General features: G+C 37.7%; 1 protein-coding gene across 5 annotated transcripts in view; it reads left to right on the plus strand.

The window, feature by feature from the left end:
- The window catches only part of Rbms1 (RNA binding motif single stranded interacting protein 1), a 216,717-nt gene that overhangs the window by 122,130 nt on the left and 76,272 nt on the right, over positions 1-18,315 (plus strand). For all 5 annotated transcript variants that reach the window (XM_010606822.3, XM_010606823.3, XM_010606824.3 and 2 more), the window contains one exon: positions 9,153-9,328. In XM_010606822.3, the coding sequence (XP_010605124.1) occupies positions 9,153-9,328 (176 nt within the window). The remainder of the gene's footprint in view (positions 1-9,152; positions 9,329-18,315) is intronic.

Below are 18,315 nucleotides of genomic sequence, written 5' to 3' on the forward strand. Positions count from 1 at the left end.
TGGGTATCTTTCCAAGAGAACTGAAAGAATCATATCACAGAGAAGTATGTGCACCCATGTTTATAGCGGCACAGTTTGTAATAGCTAAATCTTGGAAACAGCCTATTTGCCCATCCGTTGGAAAGTGGATAAAGAAGTTGTGGTTTTTCTATAAAATGGAATATTACTCAGCCATAAAGAATGAGAGAATAGATTCATTCATAGGAAAATGGATACATATTGAAGATATACTCCTAAGTGAAATAAACAAGTCACACATGTGTAAATACCGAATAGTTTCTCTGGTATGAATAAACTGTAATAATACATAAGATTCTAATAAGATTACTGACATTTAGAAATGGAAAGAAAGGAGCTAAAGGTGTAGGGAAGGTGGGATGGGTAGGGGAAGAGTAAAAAGGGAAAAGAAAAAAATGTGAGAGAATGAAAAGATGAAAAGAAAGTGTTTGTAGATGCGGAGGCGAGGAGGAGGTGAAGGGAGGGCAGGGACAAGGGGAAAAAATGAGAATCAAGACTTGTCATGTAGAGGTACAAGATCCCAACAATGAATGTAACTGTACTGTATCCCTAAAATGTACCAATAAACTCAAAGCTGAAAAAAAAATAGTTTTTCTAATTTAAAGCTTAATCACTTTGTAATACTTTCCATAAGTACTGTTGAATGTGGAGAAAGTATGCTTTAGAATGGGTGATTTCCACCCTGATAACTTTTCAGTGTCAGCAATAATTCTTCACTTATAAGAAAGATCAACTAAATACATAAGCTGTGCTGTAACAACTGGGAGGAAGTTGTAAGCACTGGAATCCTAACTCCACTGGGAGGAAGCAGGAAACTCAGAACATTGCAGAGGTATTCTGAACTGTCCTGGTAGAAGTGATGTTTCACTTCCCTTTGGAATTTTTCCCTTTTTTTCAACTTATCTTGGGTAAAAATAAAAGGAAAGGTTTCTGTTTTCTCCTTCACAAGACTGTGTTGAGGAATAAAACTGCCATGGACCTGGAAATCCCTTATTTGGGCCTCTTACTAATGCTTTCAGAATTCAGAGTCATAATTAATTTCACACCTGTAGTTGTGCAGGATTTTATGTTTACTGGGTTGTAACAGCTGGTTGTTTGAGATGTAATTTGTTTATTGTCCTGAGTATTCTTGTAAGGTGGTTTTGGAACTGTTGCACAATCCTATATGTATAAAAGAGTGAACAGAACGAAGTCTGACTTTTTAAACTCATTACAAGTTGAAACGCAAGGTTTACAGGCTGCTAACTAACATCAAGTCTCAATAGATCTAAGTTATTAAGACAGCACTACCTATAATTTTGTTTTCAATTTAATGATATTCCAGTTTCCAGAGCTCTGAACTTCACGCTTTTTTCGTTGTACATTTGTGCCTTTAGCTTTAGTTGTAATTTAGAATGCCTTATGTAGCTTGAATGTCTTATGCATTTAGCGTATTCATAGAGAATCATCTGTGACCAAGTAAAGGCTTGGTGCTGACCCAGGGGGTGTAGGAAAACAGTGTTGTGGTGTCATTTTGTTGGTCTTAAGCTGCAAGATGTTAGCAGAAGTCACTTCTGTGTCTACTGGCTTAGCCTCTTTGTATTTCTCTGTAGTTAGGCAGACAGGTCAGAATACTCAAGGGCTTGCTGTACTCAATCTTGGTGTGCCTTAGCTGGGGTTAGCAGGAAGCATTATCTAGGCAAGAAACATTATCACGACAAGGAACATTGTCTGGGCATTGAATTTTTAGAGCTGGAAGGGGGCTTAGAAATCATCTTCTGTCCATTGCTCATTTCACATGAGAAACCAGGCTGACCAGAGTTGACTTTTCATTCCAGTTCCTGGCCAAGGCAGAACTTGATTCTGGACATTCTGAATTTCCTATACAGTAATACTTCTTTTTGTAAAGGGAAAGGAAGAATATTCCTAGTTTTATATTCTCCATAAGTTATCCTCTTATTTTATCATATTTATCTATCTACTACCTACTTCCTACTGATTGACTGATTGATTGCTGGGCATCCAGCCTGGCCCTTAAGCATTGCTATGCAAGCATCTACCACTGAGCTACACCCCCAGCCACATTTATTTTCTTTAAATTCTCTTTTCTTCCTGTGAAACTGTTGTCATAACCATTCTCATTGCATTCATGTTAAAATTTGCTTTCTAGGTTCTTCTTTCTGCCTGCCTCCATCCCCCAAACATGAACTTTCTAGAGCTTCCTCTGAATCAGGCAGCTCAGGCGCTTCTCTGGCTTCATGAAGAATAATATTTCGTGTCTGTGTCTTGGCTGATCCTTCACTTCACTCTCACCCTCCTTTCAGATTTGCCATTCCTTTTATTCTTAATGCCCTGACATTAATATTCAGCTCAGTCAGCCATCTGCACCACCCCATCCCACCCCACCCCACTCTGTGAAGCCCTCCTCAACCTTTCTGTGCCTTGCCCTGTCATCTCTCTCCTCCCTGGTCTTTCCTTGGTTGAACTCTTACTAATTTTAGTAACTGTAGCAACCACAGTATAAGTGATGCAATTAAAGGTACATAAGGCTAGGCGCCCACTGTTAAAAGCTTTTCCTCCCTGAGGAATGTGTTCCTTGGCAAGGAAGTTTTGAAACCACTTGCCTTAAGCCTCTCTCTTTCCTGGCTGTCCTGTTTTTCTGGTGAATAACTTACGTTTAATGTCTTTGATCTGGTATCTTTTTTTCCCCATTAAGTTTATTGGTACATTTACAGCAAACAATACAGTTACATTATCATTGGGATCTTGTACCTTTACATGATATGTCTTGGTTCTTATTTTTTCCCCATTAAGTTTATTGGTACATTTACAGCAAACAATACAGTTACATTATCATTGGGATCTTGTACCTTTACATGATATGTCTTGGTTCTTATTTTTTCCCCATACCCCTGCCCTCCCTTCACCCCCTTCACCCTTCTGATCTGATATCTTTATGTTGCTCTTTAACTATTTTACACACACATCCTCAATAATTTATAAATGATGTTACAAAAACTATATGGAACAAGTAGCAAAAGAACCCTGCTGTGCTTCCTGGCCTGGAGTTCTCAGTAGGTAACCTAGTGAGTTATTGGGGTTCTTAGAAGAACCAGTGGAAGGATTAGAACTGTTGGCCTGTTTGCATGCAGGAGCACAGAGCTGGCCTTAAAATGCATTGAGTGTAAGGAATCTAGTTTCTTGAAATCTGGAAGGAGATTTTTAACTTAAAAACTATACATTATATTTAATGTATATTTTCTGCCATGAATTATGAACGCTTACTTGCCTTTCTTCTTCTTACCCCTTCACGAATGCTATCTTTATCACAAAGCATTTGTACAAGATGTTTTAATTCCTGAGGACCCCCAACCCCATTTTGTTTTGTTTTGCTTTTTGTTACCGGAAATTGAACCCAGGGAATATGCACTGAGCCACATCCACATCTTTTTATTTTTTGTCTTGAGCCGTGTCTCTGTGCATTCAGTCATGTTGTGGTCAGTAATGCAAGTCTTAAACTTATTTATTCTACGTGATGCCTAAGAAAAATGATGCTTTATTTATAAATTTAGATGAACTTTCTATGCTGAGATTAGTTTTACATATGAGGATCAGTTTTGATAGAGATAATAGTTTTACACACAAGGATCAGCTTTGATAGGTATCTTGGAGAATTTATTGTGGATTGTGGAGCTTATTGGATAGTTGTATTTTTTTTATTTGAATAGCTAACATAACATGAACCCCTTTTTCTTAGGGGCAGATTTAATCCCACAAAAATATGTAAGAATCTCATACCGTACTTAGTTTCATAATCTTGAGAGGCTTCAAAGTTTGTTTCTGAAGGAAAGACAGTGGAAGTAGGAGAAACATTTTCATTAACTAGCTATGTGATTTGTAGCTTTAATACCCTTGTATCTAATGAGATTGTTTCCCTCACTTCCACAGTGCACATCAGTGAGACACAGTATGTATAAGAGGCCCTATCATTCTTCATCAAATTAGGTGCTTTTGACCTCCTTACTTAGAGGTGCATCTGCTTCCTACCTGCTTCCTGTTCGGTTTGCCAGCTTTCATGAATTCATCCTGTATTTCTCAGTTTTGTTTTTCCAGTTCTCTACTCTAGAATGTCCTTTTTCCGGCCACCATTCTTGGCCCTTGTGAAAGGAAACAAAGAAAGTATGCTAGCTGTAATGAAATTGGCCATTTGAGTGTCTCTCCCCTCTCCTTGTTTAATAATTTCCTTAAATTATTAAATTTTCTTGTGTATTGAAAGTTAGATTAAATCAGTGTATAGAAATTATTTAGTATACAAGGCCTTGACATAGTACTCAGTATACTCCAGGCTTGATAACATACTGCTTCTTCATGGAAATGATCATGTTCCATGAGTTATCTCTGCCCTCAAGAACAACTGTAGTGATATTTTCCTTCTGGATAAGAAAAATAGTTGATGTGTTAAACTTCACTCCTATTTCGGACCATGGTGGTGCTTGAGTGTGTAGGGACCTCAGGAATCTTACCCTGTCAAGATTATAGCCTTAAACAAGACTTGAGGGAAATTAAAAAGCAAATTCTAGATTTTCTTTGCCTTTAAAATGTACTACAGGGGCCGGGGATTTAGCTCAATGGTTCTGCTGCCTGCTTCACAAACACAAGGACCGGAGTTCAATCCCTGGTACCAAAAAAATAAATAAATAAATAAAATAAAGTGTACTACAATTCTTTAGGAAGTTGCTAAGTAAGGGGAAGAGGAGGGTAGTTTCAGTTTAAAATTGATCAGAGCACTATTCTTTATCTTATTAGTAATAGGGAGGAAATGACACAATAGAATTTGAAAGAATAAGTTTTCATTTTTAAATTACCTTCACTGAATAAAAAACTACAACATAGTACATAATTACTAATTTGTTTTAGTTTACTTGTGGTTAATTTTGCTTCTTCAGTAAAGGACCTTTTTAGGTTTGCATTTATACAGAAGAAACTCTCTTGTGTTGGGTGGGAGGGTATGTAGTGGAGAGGGAAATACAATCGCATGTATAGTTGCTGTATGCCTGTTGATCCTGTCGTTTAGTGTGGGAGTCCTAGTTGATATTCCTGTCAAGGTGGAAATATCAGTCCTGCCCAAACAGGAAGTGATCTCTGAGTGCTGTCCACACAGGAAGTCCTTCCTCCCTGACTGCTGCCATATAGGAAGTGCTCACTGAGGGCTGCCCACAGAGGAAGTCCTGGTGAATGCTAATGAGCACTGTTCTTCTGGTGTCATACACTCATGCAGGGTCTGCTAATAGTCACCGCATTTATTCACCACTGACTATTTTCTGTCAGTTCTGGCATGTGGATTAGCCCAGATAAATATTATCAAGAAAACTGAATTACCTTGTTTTCCCTCCCCATAGAGAGATGAAGAATGTAGCCTGATTACCTTACCTAAACCAGAGAAAGTAGGCTGGAGAAGGCTGAGATAGACTCCTATGCTCTTTTGCTGAGATGAATGGGTGCTTAACTATGACCATCTAGCCACTGGTTTCCCTAATTAGATTGAATGTGTTTAAACTAGCTGCAAGCTTTATCCATAGGAAGTCTTTTCAAATTCCAAGGCAGCTTAGGGGTTTTAAGAGCAGAATTTAAAAGGTCAACCAGTGATGAAATGGAGTTTGGTAAAAATCATTCTTTATATGTAGTATTTTTCTCCCTCCCTTCTTTTTTCCTTCCTTTTGTTTACCATTTGTGCTTTCCAGGCACATAGTTTAACGACACAATATAAATTTATAAATTTACTTTAAATTTATCAAATTCTCAAGTTGTAGTTAAAAGACTTGTCTGTTTTTGCATTTCAGCGTAGGAGGGTTTAATTCTTCACTGCTTTAAATCAAGCCTTCCACTGATGCTAATGGTTAGCCTATATTAAGCTGTAACTTTCAAGAGTTGTGTACAGAATTTATTCTTTATTTTTTTATTCTCAAACAAATCAATTGTTTATTAAGTTTTTAAGTGGTTTTTTTTTTTTTTTTTTTTTTTGGTACCGGAGATCGAACTTGGGTCCTTGTGCTTGCAAGGCAGGCCACCGAACCGCTGAGCTAAATCCCTGGCCCTATTAAGATTATTTTTAACTAATAACCTAAGACCATGAAATTATATGTATTAATAATCACATATTTCAGCACATGTATACATTTTGTCATGTTTAAATCAGGTAAAGTGTATTTATCTCTTAAAACATTTATCATTTCTTTATATGGAAAACTTTCAAACTCCTTTTTTTTTTTTTTTGCTTTTTGAACTACACAGGTTCATTATTGTTGTCTGTAGCCACCCTGCTCTGCCGTAGCACACCAGAACCCCTTTCTCCTGTGTAACTATAACTGTGCCCTTTGATGAGCCTTCCCCATCTCTCCTGTCTTCCTGTTCTCCCCATTCTCTGGTTACCACCCTTGTAATCGCAACTTTTCTTCTGTGTATGAGGGAGATAATGTGATGCTTCTCTTTCTGTTTCTGGCTTATTTCATTTAACATGAAGATCGCCCGCTCCATCCTTGTCCCATATGACAGGGTTTCACCTTCTGTGTGTTAGTTACTTTTTTCTTGTTGCCGAGACAAAATAGGCAACCTCCAAAGTTAGAGTGGAAGGGGTTTATTTGGCTTACAGTTCATAGAGATTTCATCCACAGTTGGCTGCCTCCAAGACAGATAACAAACAGGTATTGTAGAGGAGAAACAGTATGGAGTACAAAGATAGCAAAGGCAGTAAGGGAGTTTAACAGCTCTTTCTTCCCCTTTTGTCTTATTCAGACTACTGGGATTAGGGTGCTGCCAAACTAATCACTTACATGTAGTGGTTTAGTGAATCTCATGTCCTTAACCCCAGCATCACACATTCGAGATTCAACTACCTCTGAAAAAGAAAGTCCCACCTCCTCTGCATGAGGCTTTGGGGGGACATCTGAAGACAAACCATAACACTATATGGCTGAATTATACTCTGTTATGTAAACACATTTTCTTCATCCATTCAGTGTTGATGGATACTCTGATTATTTCCATTTTCATTATTCGTTATTGTGAATAGTACTGTAATGAAGATGACAGCATGGGTACCTTTAACATACGGATTTCATTTCCTTTGGACATATACCTAGTAGTGGGACAGCTGGGTATGGTAGTCCTATTCTAATTTTTTGATGAAACTCAATGCTGTTTTCCATAATGGCTGTCAAAATTAACTAATTTTTTGATCCATTCTTCTCTTTTGTGTATGACTTTATCATATGGTAAGCTTCTACTCTACTCTGGGCAGCAGGGAGACATAAGCTGTGTAACCTGTCTCCATAGGTAGAGAGATACTACTCTGGTACATATGGACATTGGTCAAACATACATTAAGTCAGTTGTGTGAATTCAGAAATGTAAACTATGAGTTTATTTCTTCTATCAAAAATAAATACTTGAAATCTTTCATTTACAAATTCCCAATAAGTCATAGGCACCATGTTTTTTTCAACCATACAAGTCAACGCCCTGTACTCTTCTTTCCTCCTGACAGAAACAAAGCAGAGGTTACAGTGGAGGAGGACTTGGAATGCAGTCTTCAGATATCCAATCATTGTGTTTGTTTTATTTCATTGCAATCCCACTAGGAGGTGGGGATGGACCTGACGCACAGCTCTTTCAAACTTCTTCTCCAAGTCCTATCTCTGGTGTCCAAGGTTTCTTCCCCTCCCTCTCCCTCTCCACCCCTCCCCTCTCCATCTCCCTCTCCCTCCCTCTCTCTCCCTGTCTCTCCCTCTCCCTCCTCCCTCCCTTCCTTCCTTTTTTTTAAATTTTGTGGTGCCTGGGATCAAACTCAGGGCCTTGCACATATTAAGCAAGGGCTTTACTACTGAGCTGCTACCCTCTCCCCCAGCCTTGCCTCATTTTCTTGTGTGTGGTAGTAAAGTTCACGTTGTAAGAATTGACATTTTTGTTGAATCTCTGGTGACTACTTCATTTTATACATTCAAACTTAAAACAGATTATGTCATCGGGTTAATATATATACTATTTAGAAGATCAAAGATGCAAAATTTCCTCTCTTGATGTGAAATAACTGAGTGTTTGCTGTGAGGCCACCTTAGATTGTGCTGTCTTCCATCTCAAACTAAGCCACTTCCTTAAAAGTTGTGTGTGTGTGGCATAGGGTCAGAGAACAGCGGTTTCCTTCCATTGGTTCACAGAGAATTATCTGGTCATTCTTCCTAGGAGGCTCCGGTTGATAAAACCACACCAAACCCTTGGTTGTAGGCTTTAGGAGAGTTGATATTGTTGATGCATAGCCTGGGAAGATTTCTAACAGCTACACCATTCTCACATGGGTTAAATTCACAAGGTTTTCCAAAGAGAAAGGTAGTGTGCCTGTGAATCTTCTCCAGATGCTCAGTGAAGTCATGTGCTTGTAGTACTAGGTGAAGACCTCTTTATTTGATGATGTAGAATAAACTAACTTTCTTATCTCTTGAACAGTAATTTTTAAAGAGCCTTCTTAATAAAACAATCAGCAGCTTTTCATCAAATGTTCTTCAGATTTTGAAAGCCTTTTCAAAAGTCTAATTTCTAAAGTACTGCATATTAAGATATTACCATGTGACATTATGCAAGTTAATTTTGAGTCTCAGAGATGTGTTCTTTAAAAATGTGGGAATAAGTTAATTTTACATAAATGAAGTCACATTAAAATACAATAGCGGTTTTTGTTGTTTGTTTGGGCAGTACCGGGGATTGAACCCAGGATCTTCATACTGGAGTTACGTCCTGGCCCTTTTCCATTTTTTATTTTGAGACAGGGTCTCGCTAAGTCACTAAGTGACCCATGCTGGCTCCAATATGCCATCTCTGTCTTACCTTCCCACAGTGCTGGAATTACAGGTATATGCCACCACAATTGGTGCACATAGAGAATAAAATCCTATCATTTCATGTTGAAGGGCAAGGATTTCTTTTTTTAATAGAAAGAATAGATTGTGTTGAAGGTGTAAATTAAAATTTATGCATCAAAGTGGCTGAAGATAATCTGTATTTAGACCTTAATAACTTCATTTTATCTTGGAGCTCATGAAGCCTCTGAATGGTGCTTAATCCTTCCCTGTAGTGACCTGACACTCCTGATCTTTGGTTTACAGCAGTCTCTGGTCCCAGCGCACCCCATGGCCCCTCCTAGTCCCAGCACCACCAGCAGTAATAACAACAGTAGCAGCAGTAGCAACTCAGGATGGGATCAGCTAAGCAAAACGAACCTCTACATCCGAGGCCTGCCGCCTAACACCACTGACCAGGATCTGGTGAAGCTATGTCAACCGTAAGTATAGTTACTTGTGTACTTTTAGCTGCTAAATATTTTCTTGGTCATATTATCGATTGCATGAATTATATCATAGGAGAAGTTTATAAGACAAATTTATGGATCCTCAGTACCACAACAATGAAACGAGTTTCCAAGTTTTAAGTTGTTGGACCCTTGTCTAATCAGCATCAACATTAGCAGAATGCCTATATAATAGTCAGTATTATACACTGGACATTTCCTCAATAGAATTTAACTTTATTGGCATATGAGAGGTAAAATATGAATTTTTTAAAAATGTAGCTCCTGCACTGGGGAACTTAGCTCAGTGGTTCTGTCGCCTGCCTTGAAAGTGCAAGGTCCTGAGTTTGATCCCCCGTACCAAAAAAAAAAAAAAAAAAAAAAAAAAAAAAAAAAAGTAGCTCCTTTTTGGGAGTGTTCCTTTTTCATGCATATGACTCAAAAGGGAGTCAGTCTATCCTGTATAGAAGGTACAGGTGTCATTATTTGTCAGAAAGGTAGCTAACCATCTAACCTCATCATAAATGTGTAGAAAGTTCTTCATTATTTCTAGCACAGTATCCATCCACTTTCTGAGCACCTGTAGTTTGAGCACTTATAGTTTATGATTTGGCTGGTTCACCCTCATCCCCTTGAGAATAAGAACTGCTATTTTCTGAAGCTTAGGAAGAAAAATGTACATGTACATAAAGTTGCAAAGTAAATTTGTGTTATATGCTAATATTGATGAATAGAATATAAATGTGGTACTTTACTGCAGTTACATTTACTCAGTTGAGCCAAAAAGTACTTATCTAACATAAGGAGCCAGAAGCAGTATATAGTGCATGGTGTAATAACTAATAATATCAAATCCCATTGAGTGATAAACACCTACACATATAGCAACAGTTTTTTATATATCCAAAGACAGTAGTGATCCTTACAAAGTAATTTTGCATAACTGTGGGAGATGATTTCTACTAGAGAATGTTTTCTGTTCACTACAAAAGTTCACATTTTAAAACATCTTTGAGGGCTGGGGATTTAGCTCAGTTGTTCTGCTGCCTGCCTTGCAAGCACAAGGTCCCGAGTTCAAACCCAGTACCCCCCCTGAACAAAATCTTTGAAGCATCTCAGTTTCTTGTCTTTATAGTACAGTCCAGATTCATTACTTTTTTGTAGTTGTTGTTGTTGCCAGGGATTGAACTCTGAATTTTGTGTTTGTGAGGCAGGTGGTGGAACCACTGAGTTAAATCTCCAGCTGCTTTAAACAAACAAACAAACAAACAAAACTTTTAAAATGAATTTGCACAATATTTCTAAACTGGAACTAAAAGTAACATCTGGTCTTCCATGTGGAGGTGGTGGTTGTTTTACTTTGTTTTGAGAGAAGGATGGGACAGTAGGTGGTGGACCCTGTAGGACCCTGAGAGCTTTTTAGAAGGTCACCTCTCTCAAATCTCTCCTTCTGCATTTCTCCCTTTTGGACAAGCCCTCTTGAACTTTGACTTCAACCCTTGGGTTTTAGGACAGTGAAACAATGCCCTGCATCAAGACTACTCTGAAAGCAAGTCCGGCTCTAGGGGTTTGTCCTGTCTGGCCAGAGGCAGCAGGAACCCTGCCAGGCATGTCCTGCCTCCTTGCAGCTGTTTAAGACCACTAATGGGCCTCCTGCTATCTTGTCTGCTGCTGGCCTTTCATTGGCGTCTTCTTATGCTTCTGCAGCATAATTACAGGTAGATAGAGTGCCATAAAGTCTGCGGAGCTAAAAATACAACTTAATAGGAGACAAAAGAATGAAGCTAACTCTTAAATTCTTGAGGTATAAGATAAAGTGAGAAAATTTCAAAAGACAAATTGTTCCTCAGTTGATTTTGAATTATGTAAGTTGAGTGTTGCCATCAGGAGACAGTTCAGTAACCATAAAATAATGGAGTAATGCTTGCTTTGTATACGGTAAATATGTGCTTGAAAAATTCAGCCAGTAACTTTATTATTGAATCACATCATATTGCGAACATAGTAAAATAGCATTTTGTCATTTTTCCTGGAATGTTCCTTTTTTGTTGTTGTTCTCTTTGATAAACTTGGATTTTCTTCACAAGAGTAAACATTACTTTTTTTTTTTTACTATTATTCATAACAGCAGTATCTATTTTCCTTCCTCCCTCTGCCTTGTCATTTGCAAGGCTCTTGCAAAAATCCCAGGTTGGATATTAAACTCTGACGATAGTTTCTTGATTTGTATCCTACTGAGGCAAGGCACATAACAATAATAGGGGATGCTATCTCAGAGTCTGCTGGAAGCTTCACTCCATTTAACACAGAGAATCTAATAAATACCAGATTTGGATTTGCTGACAGTTTTTTATCTCAGAATGTGGGGACAGTGAAAAAGGGCATTCCTATTCTGGACATAATTGTTTCCAATAAAAGATATTTAGTTGGTGACATGTAAGTGACAAGAACCTTATGAGAAAGTGATTCATCCTAGGGCTAAAAAACCCAGTGGACATAATTAGAGGTTTTAGAAAAGTGGGTATCAGAAACTTCTCAGAAAAGGTAAATGTGAATCTATACATCTTAAAAAAGAGAAGAACACTTTACAACTAAAAATATAGCACTAAATTACAAAGTGACCTGATAAAACTAAATTGAGGGAGAAGGCAACAATTGAAACACGTGATTCGTCTCTCCCAGGGGCTTGGATCTTTTCCATATAAAAGAGAGATGAGAAAAAATATCCAAGCATATTTACAAGAGTGGCCCAGTTCCGCACAAATGATGTATGAAGTTTAAACACAAGTATAATATAAAGATTTTTGTTTTAATGGAGAAGAAAGTTTTTAAATTTTTTGAAAAGACATCTGTTTGGAACAGAACATAGGGGTGCTAGAATGTTAGAAGAAACAACGGTGGAAAAGCAGATAGTGTGATGTTAAAAGAGATGATAGTGTAAATCATCAGTCAAGAAGACTATGCTGTTTGTGTATTTGTCGTATAAATATTTGCCGGTAAACTGTTTCTCAGACTTCTCGGTGAACTTTTCAGACAAATGAGTTCAGGGTCTCTCATTGCTTTTGTTTTCCTGACCCTCTGCTCTCCTGGTGGTATTTTGTATTCAGGTTCTCATCTGAAACTGCTCTGTATCATAAATGGCCCTTGTTTCTCTATGGCTTCCCCACCAGCACCACCTCTTCTTGTCAGCTCTGTGCCTTTTTATTTCTGTTTTCTTTCCTGAATATGCCACAGTCCATCCGCTTATAAGGTTATTCTCCATTTTTTCTAACTTTTTACGTACTTTCAACTTGGCTATTTTATTTGAACCTGAAACTCAACCTAATCACTTTCTCTACAAGCGATTACTTTTTCCATGTTTGCTTTCCTCAGTGTGAAGCTTTGAAGCAGTTATTGATCACTGCCCATTGTTCTTTAGTCACTAAGTCCTGTGGATTCTTCCTTCTCACTTTCGGCAGCATTGGGTGCTACCTTCCTTGCTCCCCGTGGTGTGATAGGAGAGAACCATTTGCTCTGGCTGCTGCCTCAACCCCGGCACCTCCGCATTTCCCTTCCTCAGTTCTGCAGGGCCAAGTCCAAGTTCCTTCGTGCTTGGGACACACTAATAACTCTGCACCCTATTCCCTTATTTATTAATAATGTATCACTTCACACACATTATATGCCACTTCTCACTCGGCACCTTATAATATTTCCACATAGTTCTGTTCTCCCTATGACTATTTCATTATTAGGCAGCACGTGTGTGATAGTACATAAGGCTTGTGGCATGTCTTCTTCACAGATTGCTTACCTACTCATAAAGTCATTGGAGTCAGAGTTGCTAGTTTTTGAAATCTCAACATTATCTTACCACAGTGTTAAGCAAATACACCCCAGCCTATACAGTGGGTCAGATATTAGTTTTATCGAAAGGTTCTGATTGTTATTAAATCAAATTCAGGTTGAATAACTTATATGAACTGCTTGGGACCAGAAGTATTTCAGATTCTGAAATATTTACATATATATATAATAATATATCTTGGTGAACCAACCAAATCTGAGCATGAAATTAATTTATATTTTATGTAGAGCTTATATACATATCATAAAATTAATTTTGTTTAGTTTTAGTGCACATGCATTTTGATTACAACCCATCATGTGAAGTAAGGTGTGGAATTTTCTACTTGTGGTGTCATGTCAGCACTCGAGATGTTTGAGATTTTGGAGGATTTTGGATTTTGGATTTTTAATTAGGGATGTTCAACCTGTAATATGAGCAAAAGAGCTGATTCTCTGCTTAGAACATGATTGCCACTGAATAAATATTAATCCTTCTTAGCATCTCAAAATCCTAACTCATAGAATAAGATTAAATTATATTTAATCCTACATTTAAAGCTAAAGAACAAATTACTTCAGTAGATTCTGCTTTCAAAAGCAGAGAAAGCCAGTGAACTAGTTCACGTTAATGTATCTGGTGGCATTCTCTCCCTTCAGGCTTCTGTTTGCAACTTAAAAATGACTTGTTTCAGCCTCATGCAACCCACCCTTGATCCATTCTTCATCATAATAATTACTGTGGCGTGGAAAATCTTCTGTTGTGTCCAGACTCTCTTTTCTGGAGATTTAAAAACAGCACTTGTGTGCAAGGTTTAGTCCATAATTCTTCCAGCTATGCAGTGAGGCCAAGGTGTCTTAAATCTCAGTTGTCCAAGACTAGGTGGCTTAAATATCACTACAGCATTGACATCGCGTGAAAAGGTCTGGATAACTCAGTGTCTCAACAAAGATTTTAAAGAAAGAACATTCAGGGAGTATTAAACGAAATTGTAATGTTTCTTATTTCTCTCTCTTTGTGAAACACTTCTCTCCTTTCTAAGCCAGTCCTTGTTTTCCGTTCATTCCATAGATTTCTAATTTGTTTCAAAATACAGTGAAACACATGACTTTAAAATAAATGTAACACACTAAATCTAGCTTATGATATGATGGCCAGTTACTGATGTTTGAAATAAAACCAGTCCCCTGGTTGTAATATCTGTACATTTTTATTTCATATTACTTCTCTTTTGTTGTTCCCTGTAAGTTTTTCTTATTATTTTGAATGGAGTACAGATCTTAAAAGTTGAAGTAGAAAAGCAAGACAGGTCAACAGAGATAGAAACAACCAACCGCAATTTAAGCGAGAATAAAGTGAATGTTTTTATCTGTGGCATTCTGGGAGAAAGCAGAGGAAAGCTGTGTTAACCTTGATGTGAGGAGACCAAAGGGAATCTTTTCAGGTTGGAGGTGACATCTTGGCCTTAAAGATAAGAAAACTTTCATGAGGAATTTAACCGCTGGTATTCTTCTGGCCTCTGAAAAAGCCCCAGAGTGGTGAGACTACTTGAATGTTTTAAAAAAAAGAACACAGAAAAAAATTATAAAGCACAGAGAGGGTTTGGTGTGCAGGTGGTGTTCAGGAGCTGTTGGCCAGGGCTGCTGGTGCCTGAGTACAGAGTGTGGGAGGGGAGGCGGATGGGGAAGCACAAGTTGGGCATATAGTTCACACCTGGAATGAGAAGCCGGAAAGTCTAGAGTTTCTTCTTGGATTGTAGATGAGTGAGTGGTTAGACTGGAAGAGAAGCGTGACGTGTAAATCGTCTTCTGTCCCCCTATCTCAGATGCTGATTCAGAGCACAGTGGGAAGGGTGGACTGGAGGAGAGGACTCTTGAGGGTGAGAGATGATGCAACCCAACCAGGGGCTGGGAAGGGAGGGTAGATGTGCATTTAGGGATATCTCTTGGAGATGCAAACTCGAGATCCAAACCTATTAAAAACATGGTAAGAGGGGCCGGGGATTTAGCTCAGCAGTTCAGTGGTCGGCCTTGCAAGCGCAAGGACCCGAGTTCAATCCCCGGTACCAAAAAAAAAAAAAAAAAAAAAAAAAAAAAAAAAAAAAAAAAAAAAAAAAAAAAAAAAAAAACTGTAAGAAGGTGAAGAGGGGCAGCTGCTCTTCTCAGTAGTCATTACACTCAGCTGATGCTAAGTACCGACCGCTAGGCAGCAGCAGAACTCACCGGAAAGCTGGAATTGAGTTCCCAGGGAAACAGCACAGGTGAGGCACTGACTCCTCGTCTGGTGTTCCTTTAGTGTGACTGCTTTGTTTATGCTGTTCACACATAAGGTCCAGGGAGCCAAATGCTGGTCTGAAACACTAGTGTGTGATTTTAAAAGACTATTTTAAGTTTTTCTGATTGTTGTAGGGAATTAGGGCAAGTATTAGGAAATTGGATAGCCTAAAATGGTCATATTCTTTCTGTGCATATCTCTATTATACCTGTAACTCTAATACTTGAATCAGTATCTCTGCTGAAATGTGATTTTCCTCTACCCTGGAATAAAGTGGCCATCCTTCTTATTCCAGTGATCAAGTTATTGCTGTAGTCATTGATAATTATGTAGTCTTTCAAATTTTTAGCTTTTTAGAATTTCCGTTTTACAAGGGTACTCAAAACCATATCCAGTGAATTTTTATTCTTAGATTTCTTTGAAGTATAGGGAAAAAAAACACTCATGGAAATGTAGAGCAGCAAAAAAATATTTCGATCATTGAGTGTGTCCCTTAAAAAATATAGTCTTTAGCCTCTTAAGGGTTTTTTTTTTTTTTAATGATCTGGAAGATTCACAATACATAAAATACTAATAGAAGTAGTTTCTAGAACTTGGCTTGATAGCATAACAAAATGACACATAATAAGTAAAACAATGAGCGTGAACCAAGGAAATTACTGAAAATGATTTACAATGTGGAGTTTTCAAACTTTGTTTCATTGTTTTTAAAAGAAATGCCTATCTACTAAGTCAAGATGTTGAGTCATTAATTTAACCCTCTCTCCTAGTATTGCACTAAGGTCCCATGTGATTGAAGAGTTTAAGATGTGAGACATTGAGAATGAAAAACATACATAATATTTATGCTTTTTTTCACACTAAAAAGTAGCCATGAAAGAGTAGCTAGAAATCTAGGCAGAATGGTGTGTTTCACTGAACCTTCCACTGTTCTTCTCCCGGCTTGGCCTTGTAGAATCATGTTCTTGCTCGTGTCAGTTGTTTTACTTCCCTTTGTGACATGGAAGAATTTTGGCATTTTAAGAAATACTTTATGTACAGTAGATCTTTGATGCATTAAAATATAGTCTGAAGACTTCTGAAAATCCTAATGTTACATAAAAATAACTTTACACCCCCCCCACAAAAGCTACAGAATAAATATCTACTTTCCGTTAGAGAACCATATCTTTTAGACCTCTGTTCAGTCTTTCTTCAGCTTGATCAGTTTGTTTTTTAGGGTGTGTGCAGCTCTCAAAAATTAACACAATGTCTAAACTTTGAGAGCTGCTTTTGGCAAAAACTTACTGAAATATGGACCCTGGGTATGGCTGTGCTTTTTCACTGTGTACATGACTCACTTCCTTATGCTAAGAGTTTAAATTATTGCTGCAGCAAAAGTAAAAATAATTCTAGGTCAGGCACATTATTTGCCAAGTTATTGCTAAGTACCTATTGTATGCATGCATTTGATATTTTGACAGAAACTTTCAGTTAGGTCTAGTTTCTAATTTATCCTCAGTGTAAAAATCATTGGTCAACGTGGATATTTAAATGTTCACTCAGCTCTCCTTATTACCAGTTGCCCTTTTTCTTTCAAGTGTCATTTTGTTATTCCTAGACATCATAAAGACACATTCTCCCATGTCCTCAAATATTGCACAGCTGCTGGCAAGCTTACTTTGATACTAGCCTTAGCGCTAGTTAAATGGGAAGCCAGCATTGAAAATAATTACCACAACCACATAGATTTTTTTAAAAAAATAACTCTCCCTTCTGTAAATTTAGGTGGTATTTACTATATGTCCATTTCTTGTTCCTTTGTATGTACCTTAAATTTCTATAGCAGTACCTTGGGGGATGTTTAGCCATTATATGAAGAAAAAGATAGTGTCTTCAGAAATAACAGCGTCTAAACTCTTTCTTTGGCAATCCTGCTGCTTTTATTTAGAATTTCCTTATTGGGTTACCATGAATCTCAGAGATTTACAACTTTCTCCTTGAACTTTCCCCATCTTTAATTTATAAGTTTATTCATAGGAGAGAGAAGGGTGGGTAGAGGCTGGTTAGTGGGTACCAACTTACAATTAAGAGGAATAAGTTCTAGTGTTCTGATGCACAGTAAAGTAAGTGACTGTGCTTAATATTACAAGACAGCTAAAAGAGGGGATTTTGAATGTTTTTACTACAAATCTATGATAAAGGATTAAGATAATAGATATGTTACCCAATTTGATCATTATACAATGTATACATTCATTGAAACATATTATATACTGTAAATATGTACAGCTATTACATGTCAATCAAAAATAAAACTTTAAAATATGTGTTTAAAAGGTCTTGTGTTTAAAAGGTTATATATAAATGCCTAAATAAAGCTAGGGACTAACATTTGTCTAAGGCTTGCTGAGAGCCATGAACTATGCCAAATATTTTATTATTTAATCCTTAGAACAGTTCGAACAATAGAATTATCCCCAGTTTAAAGATGAAGTTGAAAGATGTCTCTTTTCTTTATTGTCCCGGACAAAATAGCTTATAATGCTGGAGCCGGAAGACTCCAGAGCCCATACTCCAAAACACTGTGCTTTCTGCCTCCCCACATGTGCTCTGACTGCTAGTTCATTTTCTTCCTCCTCCTCCTCTCATCAGTACCTGTTTTTCTGTTTGTTACAAACCTCAAAGACTCATTTCTCTTGGACCTGAAAGAGATACTCACCCATGGTAGATTTAACAGGTTTTTATTAGGAAAACTAGCTCTCCTTGAGGCTACATAAATACAGTCAACAGAATGAAAAGCTCACAGTAGAGAAGAAGGATACAGGAGGAACCCATCTTTCTTGACATCTAACAAAGTAATCCCTTTTAATGTAGCTGATCACTGAAACTCAGTTCCTGG

The sequence above is a fragment of the Fukomys damarensis genome, unplaced genomic scaffold (assembly GCF_012274545.1).
Source record: "Fukomys damarensis isolate Sample0158 unplaced genomic scaffold, DMR_v1.0_HiC HiC_scaffold_26, whole genome shotgun sequence".
In the NCBI taxonomy this organism is placed as follows: Eukaryota; Metazoa; Chordata; class Mammalia; order Rodentia; family Bathyergidae; genus Fukomys; species Fukomys damarensis.